This window comes from Loxodonta africana, chromosome 1 (assembly GCF_030014295.1).
Source record: "Loxodonta africana isolate mLoxAfr1 chromosome 1, mLoxAfr1.hap2, whole genome shotgun sequence".
Taxonomy (NCBI): domain Eukaryota; kingdom Metazoa; phylum Chordata; class Mammalia; order Proboscidea; family Elephantidae; genus Loxodonta; species Loxodonta africana.
Window position 1 is genome coordinate 184,255,448 of NC_087342.1, and position 22,642 is coordinate 184,278,089.

The window sequence follows — 22,642 nt, forward strand, 5'->3', positions numbered from 1 at the left end:
ATATTAATAATAGAAACCAACTGAACTAGAAGTTCTAGATCCTCAAGCCTCAGAAACAATACTTGAGAAACCTATAAGTCAGAAGTATTTTATATACTTCAAAGTCTACTATTTACACAAGTGCTTTCATTCTGGCCTTGCAAATTTAGAGAACCCAGTTTAAAGTTATACATGGTAACAGAAGAAACCAACAGATAATTTCCCTATCCTGATTTTTTTGTGCGTGATTATCGAAGTCAAATAATTTGATATTATATGATTATTATGCAGTAAAGCTTTTTGGCAAGTGTTACCTGAAATTAAAAGGTATTTAAAACTTAAAAAAAAAAAAAAAAAGAAAACTTACTAGGGAAAAATGAAAAGCACCATTGTTTGCTCTAACAAAATTTATTATGCAGTAATTACAAAGGTTAAAGACTTTTCCATCTCAAATAAAAATAACTGCTATAATTACACACATAATATAGTACCTAATGGAGTACTTCCAATAAATATCACAAGAAATACAGTGCATTTTCAAATTAGAGACAAATACTTTCTCATTCACAGTGTTTGACACAGGAAAGCCTGTTGATGTAATGATTTGTATAAGGTCATGCTCTTAGCATCGGTCCACACAGAGCTGTGGCAAGACAATTCCTTCAGAATGTGAAGTACCGGGCAAACCACTCCTGGCGTTGGGGATCTGGAGAAGGTACCGGGGAAGCTTCACTCTGAGGAGGACTGAATTCATAAAGAGAGAGACATGTAACCCAGCATTAAGGTGTTTTGCAAAGTGAAGGTAAAAGCACCTAAAACATCAGTGTAGACTACCACAACTGGTCCTCAGTTTAGAAGCTGTGTTTTAAAATACTTGCTATCTCCTCTAGAGTTGTTTCTCCACTCCATGAGACCATGAGAGTGCATCAGCAGCTCAGATGAAGTCAGTTAAGGAGGAGCCACATAACCATAATTACAAAAATAAAAATAAAAAAACAATTGAGAAAAATAATGTCAACTTCTCTGAGTAGAAGAACTGAGGAGGAATTGTGGAGAATAAGAGAGAATAAGATAAGGTTCCTCTATAGTAGTACCTTTTCCCTTTCAATTAATTAAACTTTCAGAATCTGATACAAGCATTTGATCTTACAGATACACCCTTAAATATAGCTGAACTAAGTAACTAAACCAAGATATAATATTTTTTTTAGGTATAGTATTTTTACTGTATGCATACTTAGGTTAAACTTTCATAATTCCATAACAAATACTCTAGGGGAAAAAGGGTGCATTAAAAATCCAGTTTCCCTCTCCATCTTCAAAGTTATATAATTTATACTTATCTTAGTTATAACTAAAGATTCTTTGGGTTATTTGAGAAAACAAAAGGATCCCTACCGTCTTTGGGGGAAATTACAAGGCACGCAACATGTGTAATGGAAACTCCAGTAGTCATGTTTCTTGAGCTCATGCACATGCATCTTACTGATACCTGAACATACTCATGCACAAGGAAAAATAAGCAACACAAAATATTTAGCAGCAGACACGTTTAAAGGTGCATTTGAGTATTTTTCAATCTTTTTTTTTTTTTTTAACTTTTTCAAATAATAATTTCAAAGAATTATGTTGAACACTTTGCCAAAAAACAGACTGTCTACATGTTAAGACTTGCTAGTGACACTGCTGGGGTTTAGTAAGTTAAAAAAAAAAAAATTAAATTAAAGCAGCAAAAAGCCAGTAAACAGTATGATGAGCATAAAATGGCAGTACTTTCTGACTTTAATGGTTATCCAATTGCATTTCTTTAGAAATTCACTTGTGAATATACTTAACTCTGAGGTAACAAAACTGGTCTGTTGATTAAGAAATATTATCATATTTCTAAATTTACTTTTTTGCTTAAGTATTTCATTAAGTTCCCAGAGTTTACATATACTTTATTTTGGCATTAAGTATATATATTTATAAATAAGACTAGTAAGCAAGAAAGGGAAAAAATGAACATATATAACATAGGAAACATAAATAAAACCCCCTTAATAAATAAAAAATATATTTTAAAATTCTACAAGGATTCTTAATAAAAAATTATTGATAATACTAAATATGAAGCAACTTCTCACAAATATTAAAATTCTAAGCATATAAATTACATTAGCACCTCCTGAAGCATTTAGAAAACTGGTGACTAGTAATTAGAAAAAATCTTTTCAATACAGTCAAAAAAGGAGTTCTCTAGAGAGATCATAAATATATACTGAAAATATTTCACAGTAATATTTCTTTTCCTATGCTGTTCTTAGAGTAGTGGGTTTCTGCAAATGTAAGAAGGTAAATTTCTCAAGTTAAAAAAGGAAAAGAAAAAAAATCATTGGTGAGGCGGGGCTCACCTCAAAAATGTCTTGGGCTCTTTGGCTGGCACTGGCTGTGGAAGTGGTTTGCTGCTGTTGAACTCAATATCGTGGACTGGAGAATTAGGAATGGGATCCAGGCGATTAGGATGTCCATTGCCCACTCCACCAGATTCCAGAGCACTTAGATTGGGAACACTCACAAACCTGTTTGTTGGTGATTTATCATTCTTCTTCTTTTGCTGCATTAAAAATAATAAGTGTAAGGATAGTAGTCCTTGCGTAAGGACACATGAGAAAATAGGCAGAGTAGAAGATATAAATTTGCCATGGGAAAACTTTGGAAGCTTTTGTAAGTTGGAATGTTGAAATTAACCAGTGTTACCCAACGTGTGGTCTGGGGATCCTTGGAGATGTTCTTTATCTACATGGAATCCTCATAGCCAGACATGCTGCCAGGAGAGGAAGAATGAGGAAGAAACGTTGAGGAGTGGTTCATGGGGAGGGGAAGAGGAGGTGTAAAGAATGCCAAGGAGTAAAAGATATTGGGAGGTCTTGCAGGTGCCACGAGGTTAAATTGATTTAGGCTAAAATTAGAAGAAGGGAACAGTTAAAAATAATTTTAAAAGAGAGGTCCATGAGCTTTAGCCATCTGTCAAAGGGAGGAAGTCCTTGCCTAGGGGGGGAAAAAAAAGGGAATAAGAAAATGCTTGGCAATCTAGTTTGACACAAATCTCACATTTCTACTTAAGATATGAAGCTGATTTGGAGACCTAAGTTGGTTTTAAATTCACTGTACCATCTTTCTGAAAAGCGAAAATTAAATATGCAAAATTCAGTCTAATTTCTCAATCAACTGGTAATATTAATTTGGTCACAAATTTTTTTAAAAAACTTAAAGGTTACAAAACAAAAATGATCAATGTTTTGTGACTGGCCATGAGATAGTTGCCTTTCAAATTAAAAGAGATGAGAAGAAGAATATATTTACAGATTACCCAAATCTACCAGCTTCCAAATCATTAAACTAAGCCTCAAAGTTAAGTATTTTATGGGTGCCTCTAGAACCAATGAGCACCATCTTGCTCTGCTGAATAAAAGTTAACAAGTTTTAAAATATTTTGAATACTCTCATCTTCTGCTAATTAAATGTATGGTAATAAAATTTCTGAAATAATTTTTATCAAATGCTTCCAGAGTTTGAAAAAAAAATGCATTTAAGTGACAGTTCTTTACTTATAAAGTAGTATCTGATTATCTAGACATCTTTCTCTATGTCATATTCTATGAATGATGGAGTCTCTGACAAGGAGCCTATTGTAGTATAATTGAAAAAAGGAAGAACTGTCTTCTCCATAGCCATTTGTGAAAACTGAAGTCACTATTAGGAGTCAAAAGTAGATTGAAAGTTCTTGCAAATTGCATTTTCTTTTTCTAGTTATCAGAGGGCATAATTAAACCTATTTAAGATTTCTATTTTAAGTAGTCAAAGTATTGACGGTAAAATTCTAGTAATGATATCATAGCTAAATATTGCATTTCAATAGAATAAATAATAAAGGAAAGGAAAATATTTCTAGTAAATCTTGTTTGAACATGTCTCATAATTTTGCTTTATAACTGAAAGCTTATTTCACCCTAATGATACTTATGAATTTATAAACAGAAATTAACTATATTCATTCATTCATCAATTACTTATTGACAGCCTTCTATGTGCCACGTAGTATGTTCAGTTATGGAAATACAGCTATATGGTCCCCTACTTTAAAAAAACCCACTGCTGTCAAGTCATTCTATTTTACAAAACATTTAAGTTTAAGGTCTGGAACACTTTAACTTGTGAAGGAAGGATAGAGTCAGAGTTCTTAAGAAAGTTCTATAAGTGTTAAAGAAAAGTTTAAATACGTTTCCAGCTGAGTACCTAAGAGAAATTAGGAATGATGTGCAACTTAATAAAATTTGGATCAGATATTATTTATGCTGCTATTAATTTCTGCCAAAAGATATATAATTCCAGTGTGGCTAATATATACAGTTATTATTTATTCTTTATTATGTACTTTATTTCCTAAGATAATTCATGGTGGCTTATAGAAAATATGATGAAATTTTCTAACTGAGCAAATATCTGAATACCCAGTATATGCAAAGCACTAGTTTGGGAGCCATGGGGAGCTGGGGTACAAAGACATGTAAGACTTAGCCATGTCCATTTCATTTGTCTGCAAGGCAGAGAGTAATAAAGTTAAGTATCAGAATGGGACATATTCGATTTTAATTGTCAAGAAAGGTCAGAAGACTGAGAAGTAAAATCCTTCTCTGAAGATTGGTAGGGAACAAAATAACACATTCAACCCAAGGTCCACTGAGATCAGAGGGCTTCAATTAGAGATAGCAATTGGGTATCCAGGGCTTGAGTGACTTTTTGGACCCCATAAAGAATTCTGACTCCAAAGGAAGCAATTAGCTTAAGGTGATTTAGAAGTTTAGTTTTCTTTAGACATAGGAAAGACAAAATGGTAAAACTAAGGTTTCATAATATTAATATTATTTTAAGGAGTATAAATTATTAATAAATATATAAAATGATTAGTCTGATTCTGCAAATAAATACATAAAAATTCATACAATTTATTGTTAAATTAAAAAAAAAAAGGAAGCTTTGTCTTCTGCTACTTTAAATATTTTCTTACATTTTAAATCAAGTTTAAACCAATTCTCTATTTTCACAGTGTTTCCAGCACATACCTTTGTCAGTGGATTAATAACACCAACAGTAGGACTTGAGTTAAACACTTTGTTGAAGTTAGTTTCTCGATTGACTAATTCCAGCTGATAAAATTTATTATCCTCCTAAGCAAAAGAATTTCAAACATCTTTTAAACATTTTTGATTGGCTATTTAAAAAACTTAATTTATAAATGTCGTTTCGTAAAAAAATTTAATATAAAACATATATGAACATGCCTATACCTTCTTAAAAAATTTCCAGACCTGGTTGCTGATGTGTTAAATAGATTGCTGGTGGGTAAGTTTTCAACACCTTTCAAACCCTATACCCCAGGGTCTTTTCTCTACCCTCCAGCCTCTCTTCCTCCTAGACCGGATCTGTTTTATTTGGTCCCATCTCTTCCACAGGGCTGGTTGTACAGTTTGAGCAGGCCCAACTTGCACTCATGGAACTATGTGCATGGCTGAGGAAAAAGACGCTATTCTTATCCTGGGGTGCTGGAGATGGATTTGAGTATATGTGATCTCTCTGAGACATCAATGTTTTATACCATTGGGAACTATAGAGCAGAGAAAAAGAATGGGCCACATAGAGATAAAACATTCACCTTTTGCCTTCACAAACAAAATAATTAAACTAACCTGACTGAAGGAAGGCCATAAGCAGTATGTGTGAGAATGCAGTGCTGTGTTCAATAAAACTAGATTCTTCATCCCTCACCTAGTTACCACTTACTGCCACCCAGTAAGTCATTAACCTCAGAGTCCACAGAATCAGGGGGTCAGCAGGATACAGTAGAAAAAGAATAAATGGGCTCTGGTGTGGGACGACGCCTGGCGAGATTCCTGGTGCTGTTATTGTTACTTTAGAAAATCACACCTCTCTTTTAAGTCTAACACTTACCGAAACTAACTCAACAGCACCTAACAACAACTTATCACATTGTGAGGATAAAATACAATTATATCTGTAACACCTACTTAGTAAGAACTTGAAAATCAATAGCTATTTCTATGAATTATAGCTAAAACACATTTATCATGTTTGCTAATTTCATGTGTAAAATATACAGCAGTTTTCCATGAATCTACTGCTATCAGCAAGAGGCCCTGGTGGCACAATGGTTAATCACTTGGCTGCTTACTGAAAGGTTGGTGATTCAAGCCCACGCAGTTGCTCCTCGGGAGAAAGACCTGGCTGGGGATCTGCACCTGCAAAGATTGTTGTTCTCATGTTGTTAGGTGCCACCGAGTCAGTTCCAATTCACAGCAACCCCGTGTACAACAGAAAGAAACACTGCCCAGTCCTGCGCCATCCTCATAATTGTTGTTATGCTTTAGCTCACTGTTGCAGCCACTACGTCAATCCATCTCGTTGAAGGTCTTCCTCTTTTTCACTGACTGTCTATTTTACCAAGCCTGATGTCCTTCTCTAGGGACTGGTCACTACTGATAACATGTCCAAAGTCTGTGAGACAAAATCTCACCATCCTTGCTTCTAAGGACCATTCTGGCTGTACTTCCTCGAAGACAGATTTGTTTGTTCCTCTGGCAGTCCATTGTATATTCAATAGTCTTCACCAACACCATAATTCAAAGGCATCGGTTCTTCTTCAGTCTTCCTTATTCATTGTCCAGCTTTTGCATGCATATGAGGCGACTGAAAACACTACGGCTTGGGTCAGGCACACCTTAGTCCTTAAAGTGACGTCTTTGCTTTTTAACACTTCAAAGAAGTCTTTTGCAGCAGATTTGCCGAATGCAATGCATAGTTTGATTTCTTGACTGCTGCTTCCATGGGCATTGACAGTGGATCCAAGTAAAATGAAATCCTTGACAACTTCAATCTCTTCTCCACTGATCATGATGCTGCTTATTGGTCCAACTGTGAAGAATTTTGTTTTATGTTAGGGTATAATCCATACTGAAGGCTTTGATCTTCATCAGTAAGTACTTTGAGTCCCCTTCACTTTGAGAAAGCAAGGTTGTGTCATCTGCATATGGCACGTTGTTAATGAGTCTTCCTTTAATCCTGATGCCACATTCTTCTTCATATAGTCCAGCTTCTCGGCTTATTTGCACAGCATACGCATTGAATACACATGGTGAAAGGATACAACCTTGACTGACATTTCTCCTGATTTTAAACCACTCAGTATCCCCTCATTCTGTTGGAACAACTGCATCTTGGTCTATGTATAGGTTCCTCATGAGCACAATTAAGTGTTCTGGAATTCTCATTCTTCGCAGTGTTATCTGTAATTTGTTATGATCCACACAGTTGAATGCCTTTGCATAGTCAATAAAACACAGGTAAACATCTTTCTGGTATTCTCTGCTTTCAGCCAGGATCTACCTGACATTAGCAATGATATCTCTGGCTCCATGTCCTCTTCTGCATCTGGCTTGAATTTCTGGCAGTTTCCTGTCGATGAACTGCTGCAACCACTTTTGAATGGTCTTCAGCAAAATTTATGTGTGTGTGATATTAATGATATTGTTCCATAATTTCTGCATTCTGTTGGATCACCTCTCTTTAAAATGGGCACAAATATGGATCTCTTCCAGCATGTTGGCCAGGTAGCTGTCTTCTAAATTTCTTGGCATAGACGAGTGAGCACTTCCAGTGCTGCATCTGTTTGTTGAAACATCTCGGTGTTGTCAATTCCTGGAGCCTTGTTTTCTACCAGTGCCTTCAGTGCAGCTTGCACTTCTTCCTTCCTTACCATTGGTTCTTGATCATATGCTACCTCCTGAAATGGTTGAACATTGGCAAATTCTTTTTCTTATAGTGACTCCGTAAGTACTTTCCATCTTCTTTTGATGCTTCCTGTGTCGTTTAGTATTTTCCCTGTAGAATCCCTTAATATTGCAACTTGAGGCTTGAATTTTTTCTTCAGTTCTTTCAGCTTGAAAAATGCTGAATGTGTTCCCCCCCCCTTTTTTTTTGCACATTATAATACTTTGTCTCTTTGAGCCGCCTTTGAAATCTTCTGTTCAGCTCTTTTACTTCGTCATTTCTTCCTTTCACTTTAGCAAGCTTCAGAGTCTCTTCTGATACTCATTTTGGCCTTTTCTTTCTTTCCTTTCTTTTCAATGACCTCTTGGTTTCTTTATGCATGATGTCCTTGAAGTCATTCCACAACTCATCTGGTCTTTGGTCATTAAGTGTTCAATGTGTCAAATCTATTCTAGAGATGGTCTCTAAATTCAGGTGGGATATATTCAAGGTCGTACTTTGGCTCCTGTGGACTCGTTCTAATTTTTTTCAGCATCAACTTGAACTTGTACATGAGTAATTGACGGTCTGTTCCAGAGTCGGCCCCCTGGCCTTGTTCTTCTGGTGCCTGACGGTTTCTTTTGTTGCTCACTTTCTATTTGTTTAAGTTGTAGGGATAATTCTTTTATTTTGGTCCTTTCTTCTTTTTGTATGCGTGCATTTATTGATATAAATTGACCTCTGAGCACTGCTTTCGCTGTGTCCCAGAGGTTCTGATAGGAAGTGTTTTCATTCTTGTTGGATTCTATGAATTTCTTTATTCCATCCTTGATGTCTTCTATAACCCAGTCATTTTTTAGCAGGGTATTGTTGTTTCCAGGTGTTTGATTTATTTTCCCTGCTTTTTCTATTATTGATTTCTACTTTTATGGCCTTATAATCAGAGAAGATGCTTTGTAATATTTTGATGTTTTGGATCCTGCTAAGGCTTGCTTTGTGACCTAATATGTGGTCTATTCTACAGAATGTTCCATGTGTGTTGGAAAAGAAAGTATACTTGGCTCCCGTTGGGTGGAGTGTTCTATATATGTCTGTGAGGTCAAGTTGGTTGATCATGGCATTTAGATTTCCCATGTCTTTACTGAGCTTCTTTCTGGATGTTCTGTCCTTCACCAAAAGTGGTGTGTTCAAGTCTCCTACTATAATTGTGGCACTGTCAATCTCACTTTTCAATGCTGTTCGTTTTATGTATCTTGCAGCCCTGTCATTGGGTGCATAAATATTTAATATGGTTATATCCTCCTAGTATATTGTCCCTTTAATCATTATATAGTGTCCTTCCTTGTCCTTTGTGGTAGATTTAACTTTAAAGTCTATTTTGTTAGAAATTAATATTGCCACTCCTGCTCTTGTTTGATTGTTGTTTGCGTGATATATTTTTTCCCATCCTTTGAGTTTTAGTTTGTGTGTCTGACTCTAAGGTGTGTCTCTTGTAGGCAGCATATAGATGGATCGAGTTTTTTTTATCCATTCTGCCACTCTGTCTCTTTACTGGTACATTTAGTCTATTTACATTAATTATGGATAGATATGAGTTTAGTGCTGTCATTTTGATGTCTTTTTTTGTGTGTTGTTGACAGTTTCTTTTTCCCACTTAATTTTTTGTGCTGAGTAGTTTATATATTGTGTTTTCCTCTTAGTTGTTTTATTTGATTTTGTTTCTGCTGAATGTCTATTTTTTTCTTGTGTTTTATTTTGATGAGTAAGATTATTAGTCTCCTTTGTGGTTATCTTAACATTTACCCATATTTTTCTAGGTTTAAACCAAAGTTTTATTTCTTTATATTGCCTTTAATGTTATCTTCTTTTTCATAAAGACATCGCTTTTTCCCTGTTTTGAGCGGTTTTTTTTATCTTGATTTATTTTTGTGATTTCCCTATCTGGGTTGACATCTGATTGCTCTGTCCAGTGTTCTAGTCTTGGGTTGATATCTGATATTATTAATTTTCTAGAGAGAGAACTCCCTTTAGTGTTTCTTGTAGTTTTGGTTTGTTTTTAATGAATTCCTTGAAATTCTGTTTATCTGGAAATGTCCTAATTTCACCTTCATATTCGAGAGGCAGTTTTGCTGGATATATGATTTTTGTCTGGCAATTTTTTTTTCCTTCAAAGCTTTATAGAAGTCATCCCACTGCCTTCTTGCCTGCATGGTTTCTGCTGAGTAATCCGAGTTTATTCTTATTGACTCTCCTTTGTAGGTGACTTTTTATTTATCCCTAGCTGCTCTTAAAATTCTCTATCTTTAGTTTTGGCAAGTTTGATTATAATATGTCTTGGTGACTTTCTTTTAAGATCTACCTTATGGGGAGTTCAATGAGCATCTTGGATAGATATATTCTCATCTTTCACGATATTAGGGAAGTTTTCTGCCAACAAATCTTCAACAATTTTCTCCATATTTTCTGTTATACCTCCTTGTTCTGGTACTCCAATCACTTGTAGGTTCTTTCTCTTGATAAGAGTCCCACATGATTCTTAGGGTTTCATTTTTAAAAATTATTTTATCTGATTTTTCTTCAAATATATTGGTGCCAAGTACTTTATCTTCAAGTTCACCAATTCTGCCTTCCACTTGCTCAATTCTGCTCCTCTTTCTGTTGTCTAATTCTGTAATTTTATTGTTAATCTTCTGAATTTCTGATTGCTGTCTCTCTGTGGATTCTTGCAGCTTATTAAATTTTTCATTATATTCTTGAATAATCTTTTTAATTTTTCAACTGCTTTATCTGTGTGTTCCTTTGCTTGTTCTGCGTATTGCCTGATCTCCTTCCTGATGTCTTGAAGAGTTCTGAATATTAATCTTTTGTATTCTGTATCTGGTAATTCCAGGAAGGCACCTTCATCCAGAAGATCCCTTGATTCTTTGTTTTGAGACCTTGTTGAAACGATCATGGTCTGCTTCTTTATGTGATTTGATACTGACCGTTGTCTCTGTGCCTTCTGTAAGTTTTCATATTTGTTTATGTTTGCTTACTATAGCCTAGCTTCTTGCTTTGTTTTGTTTTGATATGTCCAAATAGGTTGCTTGAGTTAGCTAGCTTATTTCTGCCTTTGAAGCTCTAATGCCCTGTCACCAGATGGCTAGAGCTGTTACCAGGTATATGAGGCTAGGAGTCCATTCACTTTTCATGTATGGCTTCAGCTCAGGTGTCCAGGTAGTTGGTCATCCCCTGGGATTGTTTTAACTGCTAATATTGAGGTTTTCCCATAAAGATTAAAGCCTAGAAAACCCTATGAGCAGATCTACTCCATCACATGGGGATGCTATAAATCGAAAATCGATTCAACAGCCCCTAACAACAACAACAGCTGCTATCAGCTAGAGCAATCTGTGAGGTCTGTACTCGCAATGCCTAGAAAACTGCGTAGTTAGTCGTTGAGGCAGCACATTATCTCTCCAACACCTGCTTCTGGGTTCTACCTATGGACCCCTATCTACTACCTGTTTCTCTTGACACAAATTTCTAGCCCCAGACAACAGGCTGGCTTTCCTAAAGGCTAAAAGAGATACATTAAGAAGAAAATAAAATATTGTTCTTAGGCTCTCTTTGCATACTAATTTCCAAAATTTTTAGTTGAAGAGATAACACATAGATTGATTAGCACTGCATTTCTAGTTTTACTGTGAAAGATTCCTATTTGTTAGTGGTAGTAAGAGGCAATGTTTTAATTACTGGTCAAAATGTATAATTTTAGAAGGCTGAAATATTTTATGAATTTCAAAAACTTCCCAGAGTCCTTAACATCTCAATGTGAATTGAGAATCCCTAAGAGAGAGCCTACTGGTTGTCTTAGGCTAGATCGTGGAACTCCTTTTCCATGGAGTATCTCTTAGTGTAAGTATTCTATGGAATATGTGTCACGAAATTAACCTGATTAACCCAGAAGTTACATTGCACGGATGTGTTGACTCTCCCTTCCTGTCCAATTCTAATTCTACATTAAAATATGTACACATACGCACACATGTACTATAATAGTGTATTAGCCATATATTGGCAGTAACATGTTATTGAACATTTGATGTATTAAAATGACATTTTTTTAAAAGAAAAATACAGAAAAAGCAGCACATACACTCCCCTTACCCTAATATTAAATTTAAAAAATTTAGATTACTTTACAGGCAATCTTATTCTCATTCATAAACATTTTAATAAATTTCAATCATAATGCACATTTCGTAATTTGTGTTTCATTTAACATTACTTAAAAATATTTTCCCAATCAACAGTCTTTTGGTTACTAACACGGTTACACCCAAAACAAGGTATCTTACAATTAGCTTCTTTATGACCTGGTCTCTCTCTGTAAGCATGGCTTTTAGTTCTGTAATCATCTGTATATCTTCCGCTTTTGATTCTCTTTGTAGATATTTTTCTTCCATTTCTTCTAGTCTAAAAACAAGAAAACCTTTAATTCTTTGATATGGCTCAGACATGTTCTTTTGCAATGTCTATGTTTTCAAATTAATCCAGTTGAAAACACACATTTAAAACAAATTTTTTTTTCTTGAAACCTTTATGCATAATGAATGATGTGATTGTGTTATTAAAAGGCTTTTCAGGAGTTGATGAAAGCTATTTGTTTAAAAGAACTCACTCATTTTAAGTCATTTAAGAGTATTTGGATATGAGGTGAGGGCTCTGCACAAACTGAATGGGATATGGTTTGATCCTAGAAATGCAGGCTCACTATTAGGCGCACTTACCACGAATACAATATTGTGTGATGACACAAGGTTTGGTAACATATATAAAAGGGAAAGGACAAGATACAGAGGAAAGGGGAACAAGGAACACATATATACAACATCATTCTTTTGTGGTTTATGAGAAATGTAGCTTAGAGATTCTATATTATCAGCCAATACATATAAACTGTAAAAAAGGTTCTTTAGGTAAGGGAAGAATTATATTCCCATGCAGGTCTGTTCTGTCCAGAACGAGATAGTAATTGTACTGAATGCCACCAAAGACTCTAGAATAGAGGTCACTTTTATGAGGAAAGGCAATGCTGTAGAATCTAAAGATATAAGACAGACCAAAGATGATGCAAATGGAAAGTGCTGGCTGTGTTTGGGGAAAAAAAGGGCACTTTCAACATAGTTTTAGAGAATTAAATAATTAGAATATTTTTTAAATCTTACGGTTGTCAGAATATAAAGGATAGAACTTAAGTTCAATAAAATTACGACCAATAAATATTCACAGATGGATTCATTTACTCAACAAATATTAAATAGCTCCAATGGGATTATCTTTTAGGAATCAGTGATTCTTGTCCCTGCCACCACATCCCAAGATCAAGATCACCACATCAAGATCCCTGTGTATTTTAGTACATACCAAAAGCCTGTTGCTATTGAGTTGATTTCAACTCATAGTAAACCTACAGGACAGGGTAGAACTGCTGCTCCATAGTGTTTCCAAGGCTGTAAATCTTTACAGAAGGAGACTGCCACATCTTTCTCCCACAGAGAGGATAGTGGGGTCCAACTGCCAGCCTGTCAGTTAGCAGCCGAGCACTTAACCACTGTGCCACCAGGGCTCCATTTTTAGTACCTTAAAAAAAAAAACCCAGTGCCGTCGAGCGACCCTATAGGAGAGAGTAGAACTGCCCCATAGAGTTTCCAAGGAGTGCCTGGTGGATTCGAACTCCCGACCCTTTAGTTAGCAGCCGAGCACTTAACCACTGTGCCATCAGGGCTCCATTTTTAGTACCTTAAAACACACTAAATCAACTCAGTCTAAGGGATTTAGAGATAATTAATTTGGCTTCCTACCCAGCCCCGTGGCTAGAGTTCTAACCTGGGGGTGGGAGGGTTTGCAGCAATAAAGTGTGGGGTTAGGAAATGATTATCTCAGATCATCTGGAACTTTGTCAGTTAAGGGTGAAGTCAGTTGTGCAGTGTGTAAGTCACTGTCTTTAATTGTCCTTTAATGACAATGGGAATTCAGTGAAAAAATGTTGTGATTCACTAAGTTTACAATAATGTGACCTTGTTTTTTATCAAGTTATGGCAGGGTTCATTCTTTATGTATTCTGTTGGCGAAGGCTTTAGGAAGGTTGAAAATAACTGATCTAGACAAGGAAAAGGATATTTGGGTTTTATACTCAGAGTAGCCACAAGATGTCACTGCAGCACTTTCTTCATCATTAAAGCAAAGTACAAGATTCTGAATTGCAAAAAACTAATTTTAGTTTTATTTAAAGCTATTTATAGTGATGAATTGTTATCAGTTTAACCCTCTTCATAAAATATCTTTACTGAAATAAACAAAAAATACTCAAAAAAAAAAAAAAAAAAAAAGCCTGGATAATAAAGGGAAAAAAGAATTGATTAAACTGAGAAAACGATCCATACAAACAAATGGGAAAGCATTAAAGGAGAGAACAAATAAGCAGTAGGAAATACATTAAACTTGCAAATATATGTCCAAAATCATTAGACCTTCAAAATTCTGAAAAGAAGAAAGCACGGTACCATTCTAAGATCTATTTAAAGCCAACGTTAGTCAGTATTTTCCCACGCAGGCATTGCTTCCTCAAGACCAGGTGTGAATGACTGGTGATAGAAGAGACAATTTTAAGTTCCTTCTCCTTTAACCTTTATGATCACAAGAAGGAGAAAGTCTCAGTTCACTTCTAAAAATGGTCTCAGTAAAATGGGCTTTTTACTCTATTTCACAAAACACAGGCAAGCCTTAGCCATCAATGCTAGCTAGAATCTAATACCCTTGTTTTATTTTCACAGAATTTATATTTGTGTAATTATTTTTTAGCTTCTGTTTAGATAAAGCTTTTCATTAGTGATAATGGTTTTATTTAGTGATATAAAATGTTCCTGTTAAAATTTTAAGTTAAATGAATTCATTTAAAAATATAAGAAAATATTATAGGTTGCCAGAAATGACAGAATTCCCAATGGTCACATGAAATCAAACCAAACCCATTGCTGTCAAGTTGATTCTGACTCATAGAGTAGAACTACCCCATTAGGTTTTCAAGCCTGTAATGTTTTATTGGAACAGACTGTCACATCTTTCTTCCACAGAGCAGGTGGAGGGTCTGAACCTCTGACCTTTTGGTTACAGCTAAGTGCTTAACTATTATGCTACCAGAGCTCCTGTGTTTTCATATAAACCAAAAAAAAAAAAAAAAAAAAAAAAAACCAAACCCACTACCGTCGTGTTGATTCCAACTCATAGAGACCCTCTGCAACTAGGGTTCCCAAGGGTTCCCAAGGAGTACCTGGTGGACTCACACTGCAGACCTTTTGGTTAGCAGTCGAACTCTTAACCACTATGCCACCAGAGTTTCTGGGTGGTCATACAGGAATGATTAAAGTCTAAAAACACTGCCTTGAGTGGACCACATAAGTTTTATTCAAAACACAGATTTCCACTGAAAGTAATGCCAAGATAGTACAGAAAGGAGAGCACATAAAATTACTAATTAGAGTCACTCTTGGATTCTCATCATGCGTGCATGCCCTAATTGTTTTTGTTTCATTTTTTTTTACATTGAGGATATGTAGGTCAATGTCTATGGTTCATAGATAACACAGACATAAGATATAAATGCCTAAAAATTCAACCTGTATAAAAAACTTTCCAAATTAATAGCCACTCCCATTCTGATTTTTAAAACAAATAACTGATTTAAAAAAAAAAAAAATCAGTGAATCAAGATTGCAGAGCCAAACAACAGTCTTATCAGGCACACATATATTTTAGAACTTTCATTTTATAAAGATAAAAAACTATTATACCACCCTTCTCTATAGCCTTAAGGAAATATAGTAACTGAAGAATCTGAGTGTTAAACTTTGTTATCCCACAAAGTATGAGCTCAGACTCTGATGTGAATTACTGATACCTGCCCTACTCAGTGTCAAAGTTTTGACAACAGGAGTACTACTTCCTTACCTCACAAAACTATAAAAATAACCTAGCTGGTAAATTATTGTGGTTTTGTTGATAAAATAACTTGAACAACTTTTAATTTTAAGGTGGAGGAGTGGTTCAATTGGGAGTTACTCACTTATTTAAAGTAAAAAAGAGTACAATATTTCGCTGAAGAAATTTTTTTTGTTCTAGTATAGTGGTGAGTTAATGTAAAGTGAGCCTAAAACAGTAACAATCTCTGAACCACCATAATAAAGATCTGTCCTAAACCCAAGTTCTATGTATGTTTTCATTTAGCTTTGCCATTCTTTTAACTATACAATGAAGCATTCAGATATAATCAAAAAGCGCATTCTCTGCTTTTTAAAAAATAAAAACCATGACATTTTTATTAAATCTAAGGTTTTTACTAAGACACTGTATCACTGAGGAAAATCAAATTTCTGTACAACTATCTAAAAATCTAAGACTTTAATACCCAGCAGTAGAGAAGAAGATTTCTAATAATGATTCCATAATAGATACAGAACTCATCACCATTTCTACAATGCTTAGATGGTGCTTTCCATCATTTAAATTTGTTGCCCACTCTCTTCCCTGGGGAACCCTGGTGGCCCAGTTGTTAAGAGCTGTGGCTGCTAAAGAAAAGGCTAGCAGTTAGAATCCACCAACTGCTCCTTGGAAACCCTATGGGGCAGTTCTACTTTGTCCTCAGGGTCCCTATGAGTCGAAATCGACTGGATAGCAGTGGGTTTTTTCTTTTTTTTGGTTCTCTTCCCTGGAGTCTCTGACTCCTCAAAGCTTGGACAAAGCAGAAGCAAGACGCTTCCACACTAACTATAGGATGACAGCAGATTTCCAGTGGAACAAAAAATACAGCTGGTTAGCACGGACCCTGGTCAAAGTGTAAAATGAATGGTACATCTAGAAAAGCAGATAAAATATTTTACTTACCACTAATACTAAATCTTCAATTATTAAAAATGGTCATGACATAGGAAAGTTAAAAGTTGTTAATTCACTACTTATGGAAAATCCACAATATGCAAAAACATATAAAACAGCATAAAGTAAAAGCAAAGACGCAGCCTTTATTCTTTGTAAATTAACATTCTTAAGGAGACAGGACACACAGACAGACAGAGGTTATTCTTTTTGTGTGTGTGTGAGCATGTTTTTTCAGAGTATGAAGTGATGGTTTCTTGATTTGGGGTAGGGTGACACAAAATAAAAGAAGCATGCCAAAAAGGAAGATATGGGGATGCCGGGACTTTTGCCTCTATCTGATAAATAATAATGGTGAGGCCAGGAGAAGTAATAGCCAAGCACTGAGGTTTACTTGTACCCGAGTTTTGCAAAATTCCTGTCATTATGAGATCTTCTACAAGGCAGATACCTGAGCCCTTATTGTGGCTCAAAAGGATTAAAAATTACCTTCAATAATAGCAAACACCAAAGTCACTGTGACTAGAAGAAATGATGCCATGAGTCTCCTTATCATTCCAAGGATAACTTCACAAAGTGGTAAATATTATAGGAAATGCTCATAAAATTCATTCAGAAAATATTTATTAAGTGCCTACTAATGTGAAGATTCTGATAAGTGCTATATGGTCATCAAAAAGAGCACCTCACCTCAGAGGCCACTAAAGTGAATGCCAACCACTGGTGGTAGTCTGATTTCTACTTCTGCTTAAGCGAATGTAAGTGGGTGCACACGCACACGTGTAACAATATTTACTGTGAGACTAAGTTAAATAGATGAAATGTGAGATGTTTTTAGACTGGAGGAAGGTTATTAGGTACTCTTGATACAGAAGGTTATTTTAGCCATAAAGAACATTAGAGAAGATCCTAAAGGAAACAGAAAAGTCAGCTTGGTTGATACAAAGGCAGTAAACAGGGCATTGGGTAGCCGATGGATGATGTAGAATAAGGTACAGTGGAGCTAAAGAATATAAGTTTAACTTTAAAACAGAAAGTTATGAGATTAAGCACTAACTGTGACCTTATCGGAAACCCTGCTGGTGTAGTGGTTAAGTGCTATGGCTGCTAACCAAGAGGTCGGCAGTTCAAATCCGCCAGGTGCTCCTTGGAAACTCTATGGGGCAGTTCTACTCTGTCCTGTGGGGTCGGTATGAGTCGGAATCGACTCGACGGCAGTGGGTTTGGTTTTTGGTGACCTTACTGAAGTATATGGAGATATGGATATATATGTGTGTATATATATAAATACTTTTATCTTTATGAGTAGTTTTTTAAATTGATTGGAAGAGGGAAGACTGAAGGTGAAAAACTATCAGCAAGAGCTTAGAGTAGATAATTCTGACAAAATGAAGCTGGATTAGGGTTTGAGCCACAGAGATGAACCAAATGCTAGCTAGCACCATCGGCTATAGCAGTTTCTTTTAGTGTCTTAGGAAAGGAATAATCAAAGATTTCGATTTTAGCAATATTGGAATTACTATGTATGAGCAGTAACTTTATTTGTAGTCTTTTTCCTTTATTGGTTTTTTTAAATCATAAAACAATGAAATGTTTGCTGTAAGAATAATTCAAACAGTACCTAAGTGGGGTGTATACAAAAGGAAAAGCCTTTGTTCTTCTTCTCCCCTAATACCTCCCAATCTGCCCCCTAACGGGTAATGACTATTATTAAAATTTAATTTTTATTTTCTAAGATCTTTTGATATTTCTGTAAAATACATATTAATAGTGTGTTTATGTATGTGTATAGCATCATAATTTTCCTGTTGTTCACAATATGCTCTTTAATGTAACATTACATAATGGACAACTTGTAAGTTCTCTCCACTGTACTGAATAGTTAATGATGCTGGGAGACATTCTTAGGTAAGTATTGTCTTAGTAGAGCTGCAGGAGCAGCTGATAAAAAACATTCAACTGTCTTGCAGATTTATCCTAACTAAAGAACGTATCACACTATAATTACCACCTGCAATACAGCACTTAAGTTTTCTTTTTAAAGTATCATTAAATTGGAATAAAAAAAGTAGCTAGTGTGAGGTTAGACACAGTGCTCCTCAGTTTATGAATTACCTGCATATGAATTTTCTGTAATACAACATGACTTACGACACTTGTAAAGCTGCATTTATTTCCTTGAGTAGCTCGTTAGTCTTATTAAAATCTGCCCGCATGATATTTTTCTCTCTGAGGTGGTCTGCTGTCATGACATCCAGCTCTTTTTCAAGTCTCTTGTTTAAATCTTGTTCATGCAACCTGTTTAATTTATTTTTAGTTAAGAAAATGTTATTTGGAAGTCAAGTTTTCAAAACTTTCTATATTCTACCAGATTTGAAATGGTTTTAGGTACAATACATAGAAAATTAATGGAACTAGCCTAAATTGAGCTACTTATGTTCCTCTAATCTTCTAGCTTGTTAAAGTTGTCTCCTTTAATGTTTTTTATTTTATAAAAATAACATTTAAAAAAGGTTTTAGTATATTATATACAATTTTCAAAGTTAGCAAATACATACATATCATCCAAAACATAAACACTCCATCTATGTTCTGGATTATAACATAGTCAAATAAAGTAAAAAGTGGTCTTCAACATCTTAACTAGAAGGGAAGTCTAGTCATAAAAACAGGCATGTATTGCTAAATATCACGAGAACAATCTTTTAGATAACACTGCATACTTCTTCTGTTGTAATTAATACGTTACCTCATCTGTTGGTTAGATTCGCTTCGTATTCTGAGTACTTCCTTCCCCTTAAATTCCAATTCTTTCGTTAGGGCGTTTATATTCTCATGAAGGTGCTGTACCTCCGAATCCAAATCGGAGATGTGACGATCTCTGTGCCTTAATTCCTCTTGGAGGTCTGTTATTCTGCACATGTGCTCCTGACTCTGTAAAATACAAACATTTCTTAAAAGTTTTCTACGTATCTGCTTTCTGTGTCTATTTGAGGGAGAATAAATGACAGACCTGAATGTCAAATGTACCCATTCTGACATTGCTGCAAAGCAAACTGCTGAAACCAGATAACCTCAAGGTCTCTCTCCTCTTTCCATACATTTAAGAAGTATTTTTATGGAGACATAGCTCCAATAATGTCAGGGCAAAAAAGGGACCCAAAAGATGATAAAAGCACGTTTCCCTCATTTTACAGATGAGGAAACCAATACCCTAAAAGATGATTTGCCCAAGAATGATATATAATCAGTGGCAAAGCTGAGGTTAGAACACATGGCTCTTATATACTCAGTAAGTTATATATGGTTTTATAGCAAGATGTTGGCACCACTGTCTTTTAAAATCTAAAAGAACCTGCATCGTCAGAGGTCCTTCAAGCAAACACATACATACACACACACACTCTCTCCCCCTCTCTCTCTCCATGCCTTAGAAAGCAGATTCTATCTGCTCAAGGATGCTTCGGCAGTTATCTTATCTGGCAGATAAGCTCCCTTCCATTTTCCTAGAAGTCACTGTTCCACAAGTTTTGCAGGTCTAGACATTGTCAATTTCAGTGTAAGCCTAGCTGGAAGTAAGTGTAACTTGGTAACAAGGTGGCTCGCTTAAAACTTCCTAGCAATGAAGAGAAAACTTGGGTTGGCTGCTGAATATCGGTGAAGACTAACAAAGTGAAGGTCACAGATCTAATAAACTAATAATTAATAGCCTTTCCTGGTGGTGTAGCAGTTAAACACTTGTCTGCTAACCAAAAGGCTGGCAGTTCAAATCCACCAGCCGCTGCTTGGAAACCCTAGGGGATAGTTCTACTCTGTCCTACAGGGCCGCTATGAGTTGGAACTAACTCAACAGTAACAGGTTTTTTTTTTTTCCCTGCGCTATGCCAAAAAATATACATAGCATACATTCACACATTCAGAAAATATACACAGCATACATTCACACATTCAAGATTACAAACTACCTAATTAAAGGAAAGTATACTTGGTCGAAGAGCAGAGTTTAAAAAGTATGAATGGATAGTAACTGTGCTAGGGTTATATGGAAATAGAACTTATCCTTTTTCTTCTTGAGGACCTGCTTCTTCTAAAGCTGTGCTATCCAGTACGGCTCTTTAAATCTAAGTTTAAATTAATTACAATTGAAAATTCAGTGCCCTCATTTGAACTAGCCATATATGGCCCATATGGCTAGTGACTACCATAGTGGATTTAGGATGGGTTCATCATCATGAAAAGTTCTACTGGGCAACAACGCTTTTATAGTATTCTGCCCTCAAACTTCACAATATGTGTATTTTATTGTTCACTTTCCCAAGATGAAGTAAAACTCAAAATATTCAATTAAAAGTTCATAAGATAAAATGTAATTTCATGACCAATATATACTAAGGTCAAATCACTTATTTCTCTTAAAAATAAACTCTCCAATAAAGACAGTAAATGATAACTAGTAAAAGCACAGCACTAGTTATTACAAAATAAATTTTTGGAAAATTGTGAACATTCAATTTATTCACATTGAAGAAATCTTCACAGAACAGAATGTTCTCATTTACCTGCCTTCTGCTGATGTCTACGCTTCTCTCTAGTTCCATTTTGGCAGCTGCCAATTCTTGATGATGACTATGCCGTAACAAATCAATCGCAGCTGCATGTTGATGGTTTAATTCTGAGCGTAAGGAAGCTGGTAGCCAAGAAATAAGAGAGGTTTAGTGTATTTCGAAATATTATCGATATTTCAGATAAAAATTATAAAAGTCACAGATTATTATTACTTTAAATAAGGGCATCTATATATGCCTACTAAGGTATTATCTACCATATGTCTGTCAGTTTGTTTTACTATGGTTGCTTACATGTTGCTATGATGCTGGAAGCTATGCCACTGGTATTTCAAATACCAGCAGAGCCACCCCATGGTGGACAGGTTCTAGTGGAGCTTTCAGACTAAGACATACTAGGAAGAAAGGCTTGACAATCCACTGCTGAAAATTAGCCAATGAAAACCATATGGATCACAACAGAGTACTGTTCTATATAGTGCTAGAAGATCAGCCTGCTAGGTTGGAAGGCACTCAAAATACACAGTGGCTACAACAATGGACTTGAGCATACCAGCAATAATGAGGATGACATGGGACTGGGCAACGTTTCATTCTGTTGTACACAAGGTCGCCATGAGTCAGAGCTGACTTGATGGCAACTAACAACAACAGCTTTAACAAAGCAGACTTCAGAACAAAGAAAATTACCAGCGATAGAGAGCAACATTCTATAATCACAAAAGGGTCAATCCCTCAAGAATACATAGCAATTGTAAATATATATGCACCAAACAATACAGCTGCAAAATACACAAAGCAAAAACTGACAGAAAATAGTTGGAGGCGTTAACATTCTGCTTTCAACAACTGACATAAGATCTATACAGAAAATCATCAAGGATATAGCAGAATTCAACAACATTAACCAAAAGGATCAAATCAACATTTATAGAAAACTCCAACCAACAATAGCAGAATATGCATACTTTTCAAGTGCCCATGGAACATGTACCAAATAGATCACAGGGTTGACCCTAAAATAAACTTCAACAAATTTTAAATAATTGAAATCACAGGGTGTATTCTCCAACCACAATGGAATCAAACTAGAAATCAATAATAGAATGACAACAAACAAATTTCCAAACACTTGCAGGTAATTAACACACTTCTAAATAATCCATGGGTCAAAGGAAATTAAAAAAAAATACACTAAATAACAAAAATGAAAGTACATCATAATTTGTGGAATACAGAAAAGGCCGTGCTGCAAGAGAAATTTATAGCACTAAAAGCATCCATTAGAAAAAAGAAAAAAGTCTCAAGTCAATAATCTAAGCTCTTATCTCAATAATTTGGAAAATGAACAACCAAAAGCCAAAGCAAGCAGAATG

The 22,642-nt window shown here is 35.4% G+C and overlaps 1 protein-coding gene across 2 annotated transcripts in view; it reads right to left on the reverse strand.

Annotated features, from left to right (window-relative positions):
* Positions 1-380: 380 nt before the first annotated feature.
* FAM184A (family with sequence similarity 184 member A) overlaps positions 381-22,642 on the reverse strand; it is a 137,432-nt gene continuing 115,170 nt past the window's right edge. The window contains exons 12-18 of one of the 2 annotated variants that reach the window (XM_003404248.3): positions 21,261-21,388; positions 19,451-19,635; positions 18,853-18,999; positions 12,126-12,243; positions 5,085-5,189; positions 2,373-2,575; positions 381-723 (exon numbers count right to left, since the gene is read on the reverse strand). In XM_003404248.3, the coding sequence (XP_003404296.2) occupies positions 642-723; positions 2,373-2,575; positions 5,085-5,189; positions 12,126-12,243; positions 18,853-18,999; positions 19,451-19,635; positions 21,261-21,388 (968 nt within the window). In that variant the 3' untranslated portion in view covers positions 381-641. The remainder of the gene's footprint in view (positions 724-2,372; positions 2,576-5,084; positions 5,190-12,125; positions 12,244-18,852; positions 19,000-19,450; positions 19,636-21,260; positions 21,389-22,642) is intronic. The other variant, XM_010595818.3, reaches the window with a different exon arrangement.